Here is a 20073-nt window from a genome sequence, read left to right on the forward strand (position 1 = left end):
GAGCAGCCGTTGGTTCATCTTGATTTCGGAGGATCGAAGAACGCGATTTTATGTTGATGGTGTAACAGAGTGGTACTATGTAGTAGGTACCTGCGCCTCCGTGGCCTACCTAGTAGTAGGTGCTGTCGCCGATGAATACTACTAGTAGTACCTCAGGCAGGTACCACAGCGTACCTGGTGTGTACATGGGAAGAGTCTTGTTCCGGTATTAGTACTACTAAGGTAGCGTTCTTTTGGCGGCGCTGCCAAGGGCTGTGGCACCACAGCTGGAACTCAGGCGAGGTACATGCACGTAAACCATCAGCATATCAGCATATCAGCTTCGGCCCGCACCATTACATCGCTGCGGCGGTCAGCATTTTAGACCAAGCGCACATGGCTTCACGATTCATGCTTCATTCATGCTTTGGTGCCACAAGCAGATCAAGGCCCTGCAGAGCATGATCGAAGCAGGCAGAACAACAGACGCGGCAAAGCATCGCGATCTCTCTATACCATTTCCCGTCTGTCTCACCACTTGGATTTGCCGCCCCATCGACTCTGCTGGTCAGCCATCCGTCCTCATGTTGGCAGCGGTCAGCAGTCAGCAAGCTGCTGAAGCCAGACATACATGGAGCTGCCAGTTGCCTGGGAACACGTCGTGTCTGTGAGCATAGCGTTCTGCGAGGACATCCATATGCGAATCTGTAGCACGGAGCATCCCTAGGCAGTGACACGTCTGCTCTAGAGGTGGCCAAGGCGGGCGTACCAATCGGCTCAGCAGCCAAAGACAGGGAGGCGCTCTTTGGAAAAAAGCTCCGCGTGGTCGCAGTTTAAAGTTAGATGATAGGCACGCGAGCTTCACGATGCCGCCGCAACGGCCAAGGCCAAGGCCCGCCCGCCACCGATATGAACGAAACGGAGCCGGCGTTCGGGGTCGTGCTTGTACAGAAGCATGAATGTACCGCACCCTCAGGCAAAGCTGCGGTAACGGCACGATCCTCGGGGCGTTGGCTAGCAGTTTTGGCATCATAGTCTTGATCCGATAGCTGCTGGTGAGAGACCCATAGCCGCGGATTGGCGTTGTCAAAGCCGTGCTCTGTACCAGTACCAATGCTCTGGCTCATGCCTGCCTGGGTACCTAGTATAGTGGCAAGAGTCAGTCCGCAGTAGTATCCATTGCCTCTCAAAAGTAACCTTGGAAAACAATTTGCACGGAAAAAAACCTCTCTTCCCACCCCTTGACGTGGGGCCTCTAGCCGCGAGCGTTTGCTAGGGGCTCGTAAGGCCTGGGCTGATGGATGCCAGCTGTCGTCACCTACGTCATACCCTCTTTTTTTTTTTCGCTCCCCTAGATGGCGCCTGGCACACAGGCCGCTATGTACCAGGGGCGTTTCTGGGGGTTTTGATGACATGGGGGGCATTTCTGGCAGCAAAAGCGCCTCTTTGGCAGGGTCGCCAGACTTTTGCAATCGTTGATCCGCCCAGCTCTCTCGCGCCCCCGTTGAGACGCCTCGCAGTCTGCTTTTTCCTGCGCCGTGCAGCGTCTGCAGGCCCAGACCTGTGCTCTTGCTGCCCCCCGAGAGCCTCTGATTCTAGCGCTGCTGGAGCCGGCAGCCGCGCCGCAGCGTCTATCCCGTCCAGCTGGCCCCTCGTTTTGCCCACCCCCCCCTGCTCTCACTCACTCGCTGTACCGTACTGTACTTACGCACTGCTCTGACGTGTGAGGAGGCCCTACGGCCTACAGGGAGGCACAACCACCACTGTCCTTTTCCCGCACTCAACCTCAACTCCACACAACCACCGTTTTGTCCAGCGTAGCGAGGCACAAAGGGCGATACTGAAGGAGGAGACTAAAAAAGAAAGAAGAAAAGGAAACAAGGACAGAGGGCACAGAGAGAAAACAAAAGGCAAAAAAGAGAAAGAAACACGATTTAAACATCCAAAGCGAGAAGACAAGTAAGTGAGAAAGTTGAGAGACCAAAGCGAGAAAGAGACAACGAAATCGAGATCAAGACCGCGACCAAGAAGCAGAGGCCGACACGAACAGACTGGGGCAAAGACAGAGGCGAGACACCACCAGCCAGACCGATCTCCGCTATTGCCTTGTCGCCCTTTCTCAATCTACCAGTTCAGTGGCCGCTGCCGAGATCTTCTGAGCATATCCTGCGCTTTGGATGCTGCCGCCCTGTCCAGCGTATGCGGCATCCCACTTGCCGACCTGACCTTTCAGAGATCCACCGCCATTCCTCTTCTGCGAGAAGAGGCATGAGGCATGCCACGCCAGAGCTACTCGGCCGAAAAGAGAGCCCTATTCTCGCCCTCTCTCTCAACCCCGGCCTCTTCTACTTCAACCGCTACAGCAACAGCAACAGCAACCGAAACTGCAACCGCAACCGAAGCTGAGGCTCCGTCTCCCACCTCGACAACCTCCTGGACGCAGCAACTGGAGCTGCCCACCACATCCTTTGCTCATTGGACCGTTGACACTCCCGACCCGACCGCTGCGAGAAATGGACAAGTGACGGCCAGCACCACACAAGATCGAGATGCCCATGCCCGTGCCCAAAGCGCAATGGCAGGACGCCGCTCTAGTTACCCATTCTCTTCCCTAAACCCCCCTGAGGACTCGGTCTCTTCCACTTCTTCTAGACCTTTCTTCCCGCGGCGTACGACTGACGTGAATGGTCGAGGTGCCGGTGATGACCGCCAGGACCGTGTCGATGTCGATGCCGATATTGATATCCATGCGGTAGACGACAGCCACAATGCTGCGTCCTCCGCTGCCTTTGTTTCCTCTGTAATTAATGGATCTGCAGAAGACGAGCTGCCAGCCGCCGGTGGACCGAAGAAGCAGCTTGTTGAATACCGGGAAAAGCTGATCCGCGATCTGGAGCATCGGGACGTCTCCGCCCAGGAACTGCATCTGGGCTTGCCCGACAAGGCCCGTGTAGCACCCATTCTCGAAGATGCAGTATTGAACTCTCCCTATCCGACTTCAGTCTTCACTTCTACATCGACTGAATCTGGAAACACAATTCGAGGGGGCACCACCCCAGCGCCTGTTGCCAGCACCCCCTCCTATCCTTTTCCTCGGATGACTCTGCCACCTGAAAGTTTTGGCCACTCAAGCCTCCCTCAATCGTCTGCTCCCCATGCGGGCTCTTCTCGCTTCTCCCAAACTTTGGCATTTGAGCAACGCGGCGTGCTCGATAGAGTCCTATCAGAGACATCGACCCCCCGCTTCGACTTTGACCTTTCAACCAGGAGGCACCCCGCAGCCCGAGACTTTTGAGATTTTTGACTTTCCTACTCCCAACCTCTATGATCTCTCGTTAATGCTATCCGCCGAGCCAGGTCTCGAAGCCTGGTGGAGCACCGTCGTCCAGGTTATGCGAGAAGTATACAAGGCTGAGCGTGTGACATTAGCAGTCCCCGCCGACACTACCGACATTGAAAACGTCCCGTGGGGGCAAAAGGCCACATACAACGAACATGAACAAGACGATCTAAGTCTGGAGTACCTGGCGAGGGGGACTAGCGTCATGCAGAGCACGGAAAATGAGGCCATCGATGATACTCTTGCTGAGTCCGCCATTGGGACGCCATTAGACGGACCACAGCGGCCTGCGTTTGCTAGTCGGCACTCGTTCACCACCTTTGAAGAGAACAAGGAAAGGTCGCAAGGTGGGCCAACGATGGCCCCTCAGCGGCCCAGCTACTTGAGGAGCCAAACCCATTTCCCATCCATCCAGACTGCAGCGGAACGAGACAATGATCACACAAAGCTTAATAAAAGCACTCTAGAGCAGCATGACTGTCTTGAGGAAGAGCAACAGCAACAGCAGCCAATCCCTAGCTGGGAGGCGCCTCTGGTGCCCAAATACACTGGCCAGGGCAGAGTCCTTCCCGTCCTTCAGGCTCTTGACTATGAAGCTGACCCCCTCATTGACCACACTGGCATCATGAGAGTATTGGAACGCGGGCGGCCTGTTGCCCTAACAAGAAACTATCCCTACTTGGCCCCGGCAGCTCCGACAGCCCCGACTCCTTCATCACTAGGGCAAGCCAGTGTTTTGAAATCTGGCCCCAGGACACCTGGCCACGAGCTGCCGCGGAAACCCAAGAATAAGCGGTCAGACTCTGCGACCAAACTGTCGTCCATCTTTGCCGGTCCGACTGGTGCTCGTGCGTCCCCCAGGACCAAGGTTCATTTCGGCGACACGATATTGGACGACGACAGCCCGAGACCACCAACGCCAAAGTATGAGGAGTACGAACAGGCTCCCCCCCTCGCCATGGTCACAATCTCCAGCCCCGTCACCCGCAGTCAGGCCTGACCCAAAGGAAAACCCCTTCTTCACGGACGCCACCGTTGATGAAGAATCATTTAATCCCGACCCCACGCCCACAGATTATACCACCATGCGACCTCCCGAAGCTATCGGTGTTGATCACTCTTGGACGGTTCTGCACATTCCTCTTTTCAACGTCGTTTTCTCCAGATTGCAACCGCGTTCTTTCAGGCTCGACGCTACGACAATGCACCAGAAGTCACAGTCGCGAAGCAGCCAGTCGCCCGAGAGTACACACCACCAACGCTCTACGGAGTTTGAGAGCCAGAAGAAAGATAAACCTCCTCCAATTGCCATCTTATCCATCCTTAGCCCTGTTATTCCGTACCCCTCCAACCTGCGCCACTCATTAGAGCATTTTGCGCCGCACCTTGCCACATCTTTTTCGCAATGCCGACACTATACCCATCTTGAGACAGAACTTGCCGGTCTCAAACGAAGAAGACCATCCACTGCTGGATTTGGCGCGGTTTCAGCGTACGGACAGCCCATGGAAAGCTCCGCATTTCTCGCAGCAGAAGAGACTGCTGCTTTGCAGCAGTCCTTGGCTGGGAGCATTACGAGCCCTAGTGACTACTCTGGCATCTCCAAGAGTGCCACTGGCTCTCCGATTGGAACTCCTGGATGGGAACCCGGCGCTGGAGTCTATCTTGCCGAAAAGCGTCAGCACGCGGCGAGCCCCGCAGGAGTCTCTCAGTCCTCAGGCGGCTATTTCAGCAGTAAACTTGCGAGACAAGGTTCACAGCGATCTCGGACTGGGTCGAAAGATGATCCTTCTGGAGATGTGCGGCCCTCTCGCTTATCCGGCAGCAAAGTTCCCCAGACCTCTCAAGCTGCCACGGTTGACAGTGACGAGTTGGCGGACACACACACTGGTAGCTCGGAGGAACTCAACCAAAAGGACGTCCATTCTCAGAACAGTCTGGATGGTAGCGTTGATCTTGACCCCTTGTTGGCCGATAGGTTTCCTGAATCGTCAAAATTCGAGCAGGGCCCGTATAAAACAGGCCATTCCCGGCTTCACAGCTACGGTGCGGACTTTGCTTCGACTTTCCAGTCTCTACCTCCTGGTTCTAGTCTGCTTAGCCGGCCCACGTTAGCATCTAGTGCAACCAGTTTACAAAGAAGCAATTCATTCATTGCTTCGGCTGCAGACATGCCGCCGCCGTCTGATAAACTAAAGGGCCTCATTCTTGACTCGCTACCCGCCCAAGTCTTCGTTGCGCTGCCACAGACGGGCGAGATCGTCTGGGTAAACAGCCGTTACCTGTCATACCGAGGGCAGACAGTGGCAGATTTGTCTGCGGATCCATGGGGCAGCATTCACCCAGATGAACGCGATGAGTATCTCGCTGCTTGGAGTCGCTCGCTGCGGACCGGCGAGCAATTTTCCAGCACTGTGAGAATCAAGAGATTCGATGGTGTCTACCGGTGGTTCTACGCTCGTGCTGTAGCTTCCAAGGACAAGCGAGGAGCCGTTGTGCAATTCCTAGGGTCTTATCTGGATATCCATGAGCAGCGCATCGCCGAGATAAAAGCGGCGCGCCAGCAGGAAGTCGAGGCCTCAGAAGCGAAGCACCGCCTCTTGGCAAATCTGATACCGCAGATTATTTTCACTGCTACAGAGGAGGATGGCGTGACTTTTGCAAACGAACAATGGCTGTCTTATACTGGCCAGAGTTTTGAAGATGCACTGCGTCTGGGCTTCATGGATTTTGTTCACCCAGAAGACTTGGCTAGATGCCGCATCCCCTCTTCACAGTCAGCGCAGTCATCCAATCGAAAGGGTAACGCCGGTAGCTATGGATCGAGTGACAACACACCCACAGGCGCGGCAAAGGAACGGCCAAAAGAGCCTCAAGGCCATGAACGCGCACCAAGTCAGCAAATCAATTCCAATAAAGAGACAGGCTATCAACTTGCCAATTCTGACCTGGCAGAATTGGCCAGAAAAGGCGTCATCAAAGTCGGGACTGACTCGAACGGCCGGCCATCATACACAACAGAAGTCCGATTGCGCTCCAAAACAGGAGAATATCGGTGGCATCTTATTCGTTGTGTTGAGATCGATACCATCGATTTTGGCAGCGGCGCAAGCTCTTACTTTGGTTCTGCCACCGATATCAATGATCACAAGCTCCTTGAGGCGAAGCTGAAAGAGGCTATGGAATCAAAAGGCCGATTCTTGAGTAACATGTCTCATGAGATTCGTACTCCGCTTATCGGAATATCGGGCATGGTGAGCTTTTTACAGGAAACGACACTCAATGAAGAGCAGCGCGACTACACCAATACCATCCAGACGAGTGCAAACAGCCTGATTATGATTATCAACGACATTCTGGATTTGTCCAAAGTGGATGCCGGAATGATGAAGCTGCGGTACGAATGGTTCCACACTCGTTCGCTGATCGAGGATGTCAATGAACTTGTCTCGACCATGGCCATTGCGAAGCGACTTGAGCTCAATTATCTCGTTGATGCAAATGTCCCGACGTGGGTAAAGGGAGATAAAGTTCGAATTCGTCAGGTTCTGCTAAATGTCATTGGAAATGCTATCAAATTCACATCAGAAGGCGAAGTTTTCAGCCAATGCAAAGTATATTCTGGTGATGACGGAAAGGTGGGACAAAACGAAATCATGCTCGAATTCATTATAACCGATACCGGTCGGGGCTTCTCAGAGGAGGAAAAGGCTCTCATATTCAAGCCTTTTAGTCAGATCGACGAGAGCAGTACCAGACAGCACGGCGGCAGTGGACTTGGCCTAGTTATCTCGAGGCAGCTTGTTGAGCTTCATGGGGGCAAGATGGAGGGAACGGCTGTCATGGGCAAGGGTTCAACGTTCACATTCACAACCCGTTGCGCGCTACCTACAATCGAAGATCAGCCTCCGGTGCCCAGCAGCCCCGGCTCAACAGCGACTGCTGTACCTTCGGCGGCAGCAGCAGCAGATGAAACTGAACGGCCTAGCGATCCCACGGTGACTTTTATTCCGACTCAGCACGCGCATGGCGGAGACGAAGCCGGCCTTGCGAATGTGGAATTCGTTTCCCCTGGAGGTGACTCAACTGGGAGCTCCAGCCAGTCTGCCCACTCTGGCCAATCGCTCATTACGGATAGGTCGTCGATAACGTCGATGAACACGGGACTGGCTCGTTTTAGCGAGGCTGCTAAAGCCAGCGGCCAAGACCTGTCGCAAATGAAGCTTGAGATGCCATCCGATCGCAGCTCAGTAACACGAAGCGTGACGCCAGAGAAGCTCCCATCTGAGGCGTTCCGCCCGCCAATGTATCTGATACTGATTATTTGCCCCCAGACACACAGTCGCGAAGCTACTGCACAGCACATTGAGATGACCCTACCAAAGGATGTGCCTCATCAAATAACTGCTGTCGGCAGCGTCGAAGAGGCCGAAAAGTTCATCGGAGGCGATGACCCAATCCGGTTCTCTCATATTGTCATCAATCTAGGCGAAGCAGAGGCAGTCATCAGTGTCATGGATCAAATCACCAAATCTCAAAAGATGGACAGCACAATGATTTTGATCCTTTCAGACTCCGTTCAGCGCCAGGCTGTGATGAGATACGCATCTGGAACCAAATATGAGAAACTCTTTTCAGAGAAGCTGGTCAATTTCATCTATAAGCCTGTCAAACCGTCACGCTTTGCTGTCATCTTCGATCCAGACAAGATACGGGATTTGAGCACGGACTGGAATAGATCCACCGCGCAGCAGATGCTGGAGAGCCAAAAGGCCAGCTCCTTGGATCTTCAAAAGCGTATGGGCAATAAGGGCTACCGAATTCTCCTGGTGGAAGATAATCCAGTCAACCAGAAAGTGATGATGAAATTCCTCAAGAAAGTTGGCCTCGATGTGGACATTGCAGTGGACGGAGAGGAGTGTTTAGATCGAGCCTTATCGAGGCCGCATAGCTATTACTCTCTCATACTGGTAAGCTTGATAAACTCTTTTTCAATTTCTCTTTTGTGATTGTATGATTTTTCTCTTTGGCTAACACATGACGCAGTGTGATCTACATATGCCACGCAAAGATGGCTACCAGGCCTGCCGCGAACTTCGCGAGTGGGAATTGTTGGGTAATTATCCAGCGATGCCCATCATTGCCCTTTCTGCAAACGTCATGTCGGATGTCCAAGAGAAGTGCATTGCAGCTGGATTCAGCGATTACGTGACGAAGCCTGTGGACTTTATTGATCTCAGCAGAGCTATGGCGCGATTTTTCTGATCATAACAGCTTGCTGTTGGATGACCTTATCTTTCTTTTTTCTCTTACTTCTTATAAACTTGGTTCACCTCTGACTTCATTCTACTACAATGAAGAGTCAAGGGACCCCCTCCCCCCCCCTTTCTTTTTATTGACGGTGATTGGTGGCTTTTTAGAGGGTGTACTGGCGAAATATTTCATTTTTTGCCCCCTAGCTCTTCTTCTTCTCCCTTCCTTTCTTTTCTGGCTCTTCATAATTAGGCTGGATGGAACCCGAAGAGCCAGGCAATTTTGTGATACCACATTATACAGCAAGCACCACCATGCCTTGGGGATTCTTTCAACATGTTTTTGATCACCCGAAACAATTTCTACGGTACTCATGAGGTCGAGATGGCAAGACGGAAAGGGGTTTATGTTTCGCTGTTTGGTATTTTTTATTCCATGTTGTTTTCTTTTTAGCTGCTTTTCCCTCACCCTGTTCTTAGCGCTGAGCATCAGAATGGCAAGACAGAGGCAAAGACTAGGGAGGCATTTTTTAGGGCAAAGGCTAGGCAAAGACAAAGGCATATGTTTACATAAAGGACTTAGGAATGGATGGAGCCTGATTTGTTTTATATGCTCGAGGCAAGCGAGGCATGTAGGGTCGCAGCGACAGCTCTGGCGTGCAAAAATGGCTGCGTGTTTTTTTTTTTTTTTGATGTCTTCTTTACTACTTACTCTGTTGATATTATGGGGTTTATTTAGCCTCGATCCCCAAATTCTCCTTTTTTCCCACCCATTCATTTTCTTCTTCGTCCTCTTCAACTTTCTTCTTTTTAGCCTTGTCGGCGTGTGTGTTGTGTTGTGTTATGTTGTGCTATGTTGTGTGGTGTTGCTTGATTTGGGTTTGTGCACTAACATAATCATCTAATCATTGTGGCCTTTTTTTTGCTTTCAATACGGAAAAAAGGAGAGAAAAGAATGAGGGTAGGGCCTATTATTATTTTTCTTCAATTTCTAATTGTGATGGGATTTTGGGTTGGCTTGGAAAAGGTATGGGATGAACAGATGGGACGGGTCAAGGAGGAATACAAAAACAAAAACAAAGGGGGGAAAAAAAGGATTGGGATCGACCAAGGAAATTCGATCTCTGCGTATTCCCACATGTTTATTTTCTTCTCTGACAAGCTAATATAGAACAACTAAGTACTCAGTGGATTATAAGGGAAAGTAATAAGAGTTGTTTTAGCAAAGTGTTAGTAACAAAAAAGATAGCTGGCTGAAGCCTCGAATTGGAAAAAGAAATCATGTTTTGTCAATGGTGAGGATCAAATAAGTAACCGGCGTCATCCAGTCCAGTCACATTCATAGAGCTCTATATAGAGGCAAAGCTTCTCAAAAAGACATCAAAGGTGAACACAATATTTCATAAAACAATCAAACTCAGTGCAGCCCAACGCTTTTATTTTCATTTATACAGCCAGGAAATCCGGTCTATATAGTGGTATCCAACAAAAAAGAAAGAAAGAAAACAAATGTTGATATCGCTTCGTCTGTTGCGCTTATTCAAGGAAGTTGTCTCATATCCTCCCTTCACCTTTTCAGTATACGCTTCCTCTGATGCTTCTGTCCTCTTTCTCAGCCTGATCTAAATCTTCCAACTTGGGGTCTGCGGCACTGCTGTGTGGTTCAGGTTCATCTCCAAGGCGATTGGCCAGTCCCGTACCGGGATGGGTGCGAGAATCTATGGAGCCCATGCGACGGCGTGTGGTCTCGCCATCTGAAGCATCAGAATCGCTTCCTGCAATAGAGGGATGGCCTGAATATGTACCACCACCATCTCGGCCAATATGCATGTGGGTGGCTTTGATGTGGCGTATGCGGTCCTCTGCCGTGATGAAGGAGGGCGTGCCGTCAGGAGAAGAGACGGTCCCATCAATGGCCCGCGCCAAATCAATGTGAACCTTCTTCTTCTTTTCTCTTGGAATTTCCTTTGACGATTCTTCGCCGTCTGCGTCCCCTTCATCGGAGCCATTGGTCGATTTATGTCGTTGTAATCTCCTTATGGCCAGATTTGTGCCACTACTGCCATGGGTAGTCTTTTCAACTTGCTGCGGCAGGTTTTCTGGCGCTCGATGGCTCTCATAATGAGCAGCATGATTACAGCCATTGGGACAGCCTCCCCAACGACGTGTAACAACAAAGCTCCTGGTCTGCGCCAATTTGACCTCGTCCTTGGCGCCTTTGTCAGCCTTGTCGGCCTTGCCTTCTACGCCCTTCTCCTTCTCTTTTTCCTTGATTTGCTGTTCTTCGCGTTCTCTACGCAGTTCTGACCAGGTACGCAAATTGTTCTCCAAGAGATATTTGCTATTGTCTTGCTTGCGCATAATGAGAAACTCGCAGTGATTCACATTTCGAAGGTCCTCGAAATACTCGACCGAGAAATGATACCACTTCATGAGGAAAACACGGGACATGAGGCCATGAGTGACTGAACAATCGAGTTAGTACTGCGATGATGCGTAGAAAAAAAAAAAGTCCCAATTTGGGGACGCCAGAATGAAAACTCACCCAAGACGCATACGCTGGCAAAGTCATCTTCTCCAAACTGACGCCACAAGCTCTCGTTGAAGCCACTAACACGGTCGTAGGCATCTGCAGCGCTCTCTCCGTTGGGTATACGATAGAAGAAGTGGCCATAGTCGGCTCTCTCCTGCCACATGCGCTCCATTTCAGCGCTACATGGCTGGAAATTCCCAAAATCTTGCTCGCGCAAACGGGGCTCCTCGTAGACTTTGATGTTGGACCGGCGGTACGGCGAGGGCCCGGGATCGTCCGAGGTCAAGGTGGACAAGATGCCCTCGGTGGTCTCTCGTGTGCGGCGATACGGCGACGTGAAGAAGTGGAGGGTGTCGTCTGGCCGGAGCAGCTTGCGCAGGCGGCGGCCGGCTTCATGGGCCTGGGCCCAGCCATCCTGCGTGAGCTTGACACGGTGATCGGGGATTGTCTGGTGGATGTCGCGGTTCTCTGGCACGGGCGGTCAGGTCAGCAGGAGGGGAGATGCAGACGGAAGCTGAATGACGACGTACTGTTGCCCTCGGACTGGGCATGGCGGATGAGGATGATCAATCGCGGCTTGGCCATGGTGGGAGCTCTGCGCACGTGCGGCTTGAGATGCTGAGGCTCAAGATGGGAAACCAAATCGATCGATCGATCAACGGAATAAGCAGATACTAATAGGCTGCCGGTCCGGTGGTGGGGGCCGCTGGTGCGTTTGGCAGGCCTGCTGGTGGGATGATATTCTGGTCGCTGCTGCGTTTCAACTGCCGGAGCCAAAACACCCCCTGTCCCGAAATCGGGCGGCTCAGAGAGACAGAGAGATGAAAGGATGAAGACTGAGGGGAGTCGACAAGATGGACGCCCGTATCTTGGGTGAGCCGTGAATGATGAAGAATAGAGATGGAAAAAAGCAGGAGACGGATATCGATGGGTGGAAGGTTGTAAATTATGAAGGTTACGTTGGAGGCGCCATGGCAGTAAGGTGCGAGTGGCGGCTTATAATAGGTACAAGGATACACGTAGCGATCCCCGTTTTACAGTGATTCATCAACTCTACAAAAGTACAACTTGGAGCACAGGGCTAGCAAAGCCTGCTGAACATGTGCCAGTAGAGCACCTGGCCTGAGTTTGCCTCATAGTGGAGAGAAGACAACTGCATGGTCTCCTAGCCGAGCTCCTTGAAACCTTCAACTCAGGGCGATAGAACCGAATGGCTGGATTAGAAAGCAACAACGCTGCTAAACAGTGAAGAGCAAGCAAAGAGCGTGTGGCGCAGCCTGAGCCATTCCGCCACTGTAGCCTCTGCTTGACTTTAGCCTGCCAGAACATTTTGGATGCAAAGTTTCGGGGCCTTTTAAGATGTCATCCAATCGCTAAACTCGCGTCCCATGTTGATTGGCAATGAATTCTTCCAAAGAAAGAATGCCTCTAGTCAGAACATAGAGGCGACTCTTTCTCTCTCGAGCTTGTTCCGATGCCATGTGTATTTGTCACCACTTCTATCCCCGTTCAGGCAACGCACAATCGCCCAGATCTCGGCTTATGGCATCGCATCGCATCTAAGCAAATCAGTCAATGCTACCGTAAACTTGTAAAATGGCCCCTCCAGTCCCCGGTTTAAGGCTGCTGCTGCTGCACTTGGTTTAGTGCCCTGCTGGCGGCGGCTGCAGCCTGCTAAGGCTTATACGGTTTGGTACAGTATGTATTTGAACGCTGCCGAATAATTTTTGGCAGCGCAGCCTCAAATCCAAGCGTTGATGACTCTGTAAAGCTCCGACGCTCAAGGGCAAATTCGACATTGGCTCTACGGCCTGCAGTGCCAATTCATTCTTCGGCTCTGTGTGCATCCATCTTCTGCCATTATACTGCATTGAGCAAAATACTTTTCTCTTGTTCTTCCATTCTCTCGCGCTCATTCATCTCTCTCTTCTGTCGCATATCGCGTCGCAATCGCATTCGACGTCCACGCAGAACTCAACTCCTCTACACCACAACTACAAACTACAAACCACAACTAACAATCCTTGAACATCGACTACTCTCATCCGCCATGTCTGCCGAAGGCCCCGAATCCATCCCCACCTCCGCCGACCCTCGCTCCAAGCGCCCGACCAAGAAACGCGCCCTCACCCCCGGCTCCGCCCAAGCCGCCTCCCTCGACGCCCTCTTCGCCAAACCCGACCAGGAGATCCGCGTCCCTCCGCCAGCGTCTTCCCTCGAAGGGGGCAGACGGCGGCCCCCGCCCCCAGAGATTGTTAGCAACGTCCAGGGCTCCAGCGCCGGTGCCGGCTCCGGCGAGTTCCACGTCTACAAGGCGGCCCGAAGGCGAGAGTATGAGCGGCTGAGGGAGATGGACGAGGAGGTCAAGAGGGAGCGCGACCAGGTCGATTTCGAAAAGGGCAAGACGGAGAAGGATCGCAAGGACGAGGAGAGGACGAGGAAGAACCGCGAGAAGAGGGACAAGGCGAAAGCTCGAAAGGCGAAGAAGGGCAAGGGAGGCGGGGGGGAATGACGATAACGCAAAGGATACCGATGGCAACGGCAGCAAGACATCAGCGGTGGCTACACCAAATGGAGGTTCTCAGGAAAACGAAAAATTGAGCAAGGATGAAAACGGAACCGAGAGAAATGGTACTGAGAAACCAGCCTCAGAACCTGTTGGACTTGTCATCCACGACGATGACTAAAAATGAAGAGCAGGGAAAGCAAATAGGAGAGTTGCTCCGAAATTGTTTCTTTTGACAGTTTGGTGGTAACTTGTAATAATATACTAGATAGAAGCAGTGATACCCGTATAGAGTGCCATTTCATAGATCTATGCGTCGCCTTTTCTTTTTTTCCAGCGGCTCGTAGTTAATACCATTGTCTATTTTTTTAAATATAATTTGGTCCCCTTTTAGATTCGTCTGAAAATGCTCCCACGTCCGTCCCAGCCAAGGGCTAGAACAGGGTATGGCCTTTTCCAAGCAAATCTGGCGTGCCGTCCGCCCAGATCAAGGCTTCTCAGGACAGTATCTATCTGCCCCTCTTCCTCTCTTATACCAGAATTCCAGCTCGTTACTCATCACCGCCTCCAACTCCGGGAGCGGCACCCTGCTGCAGCGTCTTGGCACTGCAGATATCGTCTACTCTTAGCAATAAACAGGCGGCCTAATAGTCACACAAGAGTTAGTACGAATTGCTCTAATTCGAGGGGATAGGGGAGTCGGGTGGACATCATGGAAGCATACCTCGATAGCAGTCTTTAGGCTCTGCAGCTTAATAGCCTCAGGCTCCCATACGCCGTACTCGTTCATGTCCGCAATGGCGCCGGTATCACCGTTGACACCGAATGAGCTCTTACCCTCAGCTTGCTTGGCGCGCAGCTCGGTCAACACACGGACGGGAGACTTGCCGGCGTTCTGCACCAGCGTCCTGGGAATCACCTCTAGTGCGTCAGCAATAGCCTTGTACGGCCACTGCGCGACTCCCTCTACGCCCTTGGCCTTCTGAGCCAGTCGGACAGAGACGGCCATCTCGGTGGCGCCACCGCCAGGTGATAACCGAGGGTGGAACACGACATTTCGGGCAACGCCCATGGCATCCTGAAGATTTCGCTCAATCTCGTTGAGGACATCCTTTGAGGGGCCACGAAGCAAGATTGTGCAGGCCTTGGGGTCCTCGCACTTGGTGAGGAAAGTGAAGTACTCGTCACCAATCTTCTCAATCTCAAACAGACCACATCGAGTACCGACGTCTGCCTCCTGAAGGTCCTCTATTCTGTTGACAATGGTGGCACCCGTAGCGCGGGCTATTCTGTTGTTGTCTGTCTTACGGACTCGGCGAAGGGCTGTGATGTTGGCCTTCATTAGGTAGTGCTGGGCCAGATCTGAAGGAATGGTTAGCTTAGGCTACATCTTTGGGATGGCTGATGGTCATCTGTCGAGTCACTTACCAGAAACACCCTTTTCGGTAATGACCAAGTCGGGCTTAACAGCCAAGATGGCATCGCACATAATCTTGATCTGCTCCTCCTCAATCTGCAAAATTCGGTTCCAGTCTTCCTCCTTTGAGATTTCAATGTTTGTCTGTGATTCACCCTTCTTGTACTCCAGAGGGCAGTCCAGAAGGACGATTCGGGGGTTCTCGATGCGTCGGCGCATCTTGGGGTGCGTAATGTCCTTGTTGAGCATGAGTCCGTCCAGAACCCTGCTGTCCTCAATCTCGCCACCAGGAACTTTCTCGACACGCGCATATCGCTTAATGTCCACCTCGGTCTTGCCATTGCCAGCTTCCCATGTAACGGTTCGCACGGCCTTTAGAGCAAGGGAGCACATCTGGTCCATCCATCGGGAGACAAACTTGGTACCGATCGAGGAGGAGATGAGTTTGGCCATGGCATCGTCGTCGTTGACATCGATCGGCAGGGAGATCTCGTCGATGATATCGATGGCATCCTTCAGCGCACGCTTGAAAGCGGAAATGATGACCACGGGGTGGATGTTGCGCTCGAGTTGAGGAAGAGCCTGGGCTAGGATTTCACCGGCTATGTCAAGTCAGCATCAATTCTTTGTCGCTTCAGCTTGCCCCTCCCTTTTCTCCCCTCCTTCCTCTGCTTCCCCCTTTTTTTCTTCCCCCCATATATCTGTTGGGCCACGTCTGCGAGAAGTGGGAAAAAAGAGAGTCGAACATACCTAGAATAATAACAGTGGTTGTACCATCGCCGACTTCTTCGTCCTGTGTCCGGCTGAGCTCGATCATGCTCTTGGCGGCGGGGTGGGAGACTTCGATTTCTCGGAGGATAGCGTGGCCGTCGTTGGTCAGGACGATACCGCCCATGGGATCGAGCAGCATCTTCAGCATGGCCTTGGGTCCGAGACATGATCGAATGATGTCGGCAACGCTAGATTGGAAGCATCGAGTCAGTTGGGCTGCACAGCCTGATGGAGGAGATGGGAGCAGAAGCATACGTCTTGGCGGCAGCAATGTTGGACATCTGAGCTCTCCTTCCAGTCTGCCTCTCACCGCTATTGGTGTCTGCGAGACAATGCGTTAGCTTGCAAACACTCTCCTCAGCTGCAGAAGGCCGAGGGCCATCTCGATTCGCCTGCCGGGACGAAGCCAGCGATGCTGTTCTGGCAGATGGGCAAGGTAGATGTCAGGTATACACACTCATAACCAACACAGGGGCCTGCATGGTGGGCTTTGTTTCTGTCTGCGAGCGGATAAAACGGGGCTTTGGTGATGGGACGCGTAGATGGCACCTCTAGGGAGCTTTGGATCAGATTCGGCACGCCTCCAGAAGCTGCTTTTCGGAGTCAGGGACCGGCAGAGGCTCGAGGCAGCTTTTGAGGTTGTGGAAGCGGTGGTTTGGAGGGGCGCACACTAGAAAAGTTCCCACGACGCCTGGCCTTTGGTGGGGAGGCTGCAGTGCTGTAAGCTCCAGGCCAAAAGGATCTGGTGCAATGTTAACCCGGCCCGCCAAGGGGTAGCAAGTAGCGGTACTTGGACTTGCCCCACGTTGGACGTTATACGGGTGCCTACATCAGTAACAATCCCGGATACATTTATAAACAAAACTCAAAAGAGAAGTATCAAGTAATACCTGACGAATCTGTTCTTGTAGACGCAAGTAGGATACAGATATTCCAACGTGGCAACATACAATGGTAGACATACAGATGGCAATCACCCATTACCCCCCCTGTCAAGTAACGGTACTTTTAGCCTCTCCCAAGTTCTCAACTGGACATTTGTCATCGACGTCGTGCCAATCAAAAGGCTGTATCAGCACTTCCTTTACCCAACCAGGCATATATGACTTCGTGTATAGATGAGAATAATTCAACAGAATCAGTATGCTGAGAATATCCAGCATTAGCGTTCTACGATTGTAACATACGTGCTACTAAACTAGGACATGCCTGATTCACATGATCATCTCGGTCACATCGTCCTCGTCGGCAGTGTTAATGTCCACTCTAGTAGCGATACTTGATGATATGATGTGGCAAAGCAAGTCGATTCATTCATAGACAAGAATAAAATCTTTTAGAAAGATACATGGTTGAAAGTATAACCGGACCTGGAAGCAGCTGCAACGGCATAGCGAACTTTCTCAAGTTTTCCATCAAAAGCCAAGAGTTATTGCTGAGAGGCTTGAAGGAACATTGCGATTCGGAGGCCGGTTTTGATGAGAGCCTCGTGATTGTCTTCATTACTAAGAAACACAATGTTTTCGATACCACGGCTCTTCTTGAAGCAAGCCGTCAAAGCGAGTTCTCGGGGTAATTCAAGGGACACGGTGGGGGGGGGCTGTGACTATCAGGGCCTATTCGGTATTCAATAATGAAGTGATGAAGAACAAGAGAGTTATTACAAAGCCAACAGAGCCAGCATACCCCAAACAAAACAAATACCATCTATTAATACGCCCTATCAATCCTCCAAATGCACTTCTTGGTTCAGATTCGAAGGCAGCCGGACGCCGCCACCACTTGATCGTTTAGGCTGCTCAGGCTGTTCAGGAGGGACAGTAACCCATCCAACCCCCGGCTTCGAAAACGCATATATGAGGCACGAATTGGTCGCCATATCCCCCTGAATATTATCCCACTGCATTTCGTTGAGATCCAGACGGAAATCGGACCACGCGCAATAGACCTCGCCCTTCTCGTCCGAACATGCCATGCTTGGCACTCCATCACGACTATACCGCATGGCTACATGTACTGATGGTCTCTTCAATTCAGCCGGCTCTGTGCCCTCCACGTTGTCGTCGCCGTTTGTTGTTTCGTTGGGAGCATCACTTTGGAACTCTTTTTTCTCAATCACAGTCACTTGTGACTTTGGGATCGCAATAATGTTCCAGGCTTCTTGATCCTCAGGCATATCTGGTGCAATAAAGTGTCCCGACTGCTCGTTACTCTTCAGTGGCCTGCAAATCTTGAGCCACATCCATGTGGTGACTTGGCCGTGCTCGTCGGGTCTAAATTTTTTTTCCCTTTCTGTTAGCTTTTTTTCCCCCTTCGAGCTTGCCCAACTCCAGAAAATGCTGATACTTACACATCAGACTGATAGATTGCAAGGCTTCCCTCTCTTGCGCCAAGGCTCGCGCGGGATTCGCTCTCCCCAGTCGGGAGCACAGGCGCAGAATCAAGCGGTTCGCCCTTGAGATCGTGGCAAGCCTTGACATGCCAAATTTTAAGGAGATCCAGTTCAAGTTTCCTATAGCCATATTTGCGGCAAGCAGAGTGCAGGAAGAGGCGTAATCCTTCTCCCGGACCATTCAGAGCTGAAGCTTGAGGTACGCCGGGAGGCACGAAAGGAGTGTCGTTTAAAAGCCCCATGACTGCCTGCATTCTTCGACTTGTATGTCGTCTATGGGCCAACACATGTTAGAATCTTTCGGCTTCATCTTCATCTTTTCTGCGCATCTCAGGGAGCTTTTATCGACTTACCTTTGGTCTGTTCTGCGAACAAAGTGGTCTAAGAGGATGTCACTTCGTTCACTCGGATGACGCTTCCGATACTTCTCTTCATCTTCTTCTACTTTTGGAATCTGCACATTCTGGGACTGCGATGGAGAATTCAAGTTTTGAAGAATGCGTGGATTCACATGAAATTCTTTGTCCAGAGAGTCTTGCCAAGTAGCCACTTCATAAAAGCTTTGAGTATCTTGAGCCGCTTGTTGCTGCTGCTGATTCCGAGCTTTCGTGAAGCCAATGGCGATGCCTGCGAGAAGCTTGTCTCGAACCGACTTTTCTGTCTTGTCCATATTCTTTGTGCCAAAGTCTATAGTCGAATTGTCTGAGACGTGTTTCTTCTTCTTAGCCCTCGGGGATTCGAGATGAGAGTCAAAAGCGTGCTTTGGCATAATGGCAAAGCCGGTACAGTGAGTTTTAAATATAGTGGGCGACCGTTGGCTCGACGAGATGATGACTGCCACGAGAGGTACAAAACAAGTCCTCAACATGTTTATCTTTTGTTTGTGCCAGAGAGAAGGAACAAACGGCTCAAAATATCGTGAATCGGCTGAGTTTGAAACAACTGGCAAAATTCATTGATTCACTTCATCACTGATTTGTGGCTCTGCGAGATAAAGGCCAGTCATAGTCCTCTTTAGGGGGATATATTTTATTCCTTTTTTTGCACTTTTTTTGTTTCAAATGACAGATACTTTGCTGCAACTACGCTGTATAGCTTTCTACTCATGTACTTATCAATTCCATGCGCATCTGTTCATTTGCTAGTGCGTCATCTAAAACAAATCAATGAATAGTACATGTAAGTGGAGACTCCGAAACTGCGAGGCTGCCTTTTGCATCTTGCAGTCTCTCGCGTATGGCTGGAAGAATTACGATTCATCTAATTAGCGAGTCAAGGGAGAGCTGCAAATGGAAGCGAGATTACATCAATGTATAGATGGTAACTGATCCGCTTACATTCGTGGCTATTCGCAGATGGCCTTTTCACGCCAAGAAAAAGAGCCCTTTGGCAGTGTCTTTTAAAGTCATTATAGGACAAAGCAATATCAATTTTTTCTTGAGCACAATTACATCTTCTTGATTTTCTGGTACCGCTGCTCCTCGCACTCGACGGCAGCCCGATAAAGCTGAGCGCTGGAAAATCAGGCTCTGGCCTCCACTAAAAGACGACAGATACCTACACGTAGACATCATTTCACGCCCACCACAAATACGAATGACTAACATCAAGGTGTGTAAAACAGACTAAATGAGACATTCGGGCTCTTAGAGTATATGATAATGCATGTCCTAAAGCCACAACTGCAAAGGACTAATGATCACCGCTCTGGCTCAATCACATGTTGCGGCAGTGAACGTGCACCTATTTGTATACATGTACAGTACTTATATGTAGCAGCCCATCTGTTCCGCGCGAGCTGAAAAAGCAAAAATAGTCTACCCGACTCAAATGATTGCGTGAGTCAGATATTTGGCAGGTCAGCGTCTAAACAAGAAGAAGAG

The 20073-nt window shown here is 51.2% G+C and overlaps 7 protein-coding genes across 7 annotated transcripts; 4 read left to right on the top strand and 3 right to left on the bottom strand.

Moving 5' to 3' along the window:
- Positions 1–2254: 2254 nt before the first annotated feature.
- TrAtP1_004131 (uncharacterized protein) lies at positions 2255–3274 on the top strand (the record flags this gene model as incomplete). The annotated part of the gene is made up of 1 exon (XM_066112175.1): positions 2255–3274. The coding sequence occupies one exon, from the start codon at positions 2255–2257 to the stop codon at positions 3272–3274; it is 1020 nt and encodes a 339-aa protein (XP_065968258.1).
- Positions 3275–3317: 43 nt separating this feature from the next.
- Positions 3318–4319, top strand: TrAtP1_004132 (uncharacterized protein; the record flags this gene model as incomplete). Its single annotated transcript, XM_066112176.1, has 1 exon — positions 3318–4319. One exon carries the CDS (start codon positions 3318–3320, stop codon positions 4317–4319), a length of 1002 nt encoding a protein of 333 aa, XP_065968259.1.
- A 202-nt stretch (positions 4320–4521) lies between these two features.
- TrAtP1_004133 (uncharacterized protein) lies at positions 4522–8584 on the top strand (the record flags this gene model as incomplete). Its single annotated transcript, XM_014085026.2, has 2 exons — positions 4522–8289; positions 8366–8584. The coding sequence occupies 2 exons, from the start codon at positions 4522–4524 to the stop codon at positions 8582–8584; spliced, it is 3987 nt and encodes a 1328-aa protein (XP_013940501.2).
- A 1562-nt stretch (positions 8585–10146) lies between these two features.
- TrAtP1_004134 (uncharacterized protein) lies at positions 10147–11689 on the bottom strand (the record flags this gene model as incomplete). Its single annotated transcript, XM_014083754.2, has 3 exons — positions 10147–11036; positions 11117–11572; positions 11635–11689. The coding sequence occupies 3 exons, from the start codon at positions 11687–11689 to the stop codon at positions 10147–10149; spliced, it is 1401 nt and encodes a 466-aa protein (XP_013939229.1).
- Positions 11690–12752: 1063 nt separating this feature from the next.
- TrAtP1_004135 (uncharacterized protein) lies at positions 12753–13892 on the top strand. Its single transcript, XM_014083755.2, has one exon. The coding sequence runs from the start codon at positions 13155–13157 to the stop codon at positions 13614–13616; it is 462 nt and encodes a 153-aa protein (XP_013939230.2). The 5' UTR covers positions 12753–13154; the 3' UTR covers positions 13617–13892.
- Positions 13893–16495, bottom strand: TrAtP1_004136 (uncharacterized protein). The gene is made up of 6 exons (XM_014083756.2): positions 16256–16495; positions 16054–16120; positions 15778–15986; positions 15039–15629; positions 14335–14972; positions 13893–14254 (listed from the first exon to the last, which is right to left on the bottom strand). Exons 1-6 carry the CDS (start codon positions 16278–16280, stop codon positions 14162–14164), a joined length of 1623 nt encoding a protein of 540 aa, XP_013939231.1. The 5' UTR covers positions 16281–16495; the 3' UTR covers positions 13893–14161.
- A 1026-nt stretch (positions 16496–17521) lies between these two features.
- On the bottom strand, positions 17522–18959 carry TrAtP1_004137 (uncharacterized protein; the record flags this gene model as incomplete). The annotated part of the gene is made up of 3 exons (XM_066112177.1): positions 17522–18071; positions 18149–18463; positions 18544–18959. 3 exons carry the CDS (start codon positions 18957–18959, stop codon positions 17522–17524), a joined length of 1281 nt encoding a protein of 426 aa, XP_065968260.1.
- Between the last annotated feature and the right edge of the window lie 1114 nt (positions 18960–20073).

Source organism: Trichoderma atroviride, chromosome 2 (genome assembly GCF_020647795.1).
Source record: "Trichoderma atroviride chromosome 2, complete sequence".
In the NCBI taxonomy this organism is placed as follows: domain Eukaryota; kingdom Fungi; phylum Ascomycota; class Sordariomycetes; order Hypocreales; family Hypocreaceae; genus Trichoderma; species Trichoderma atroviride.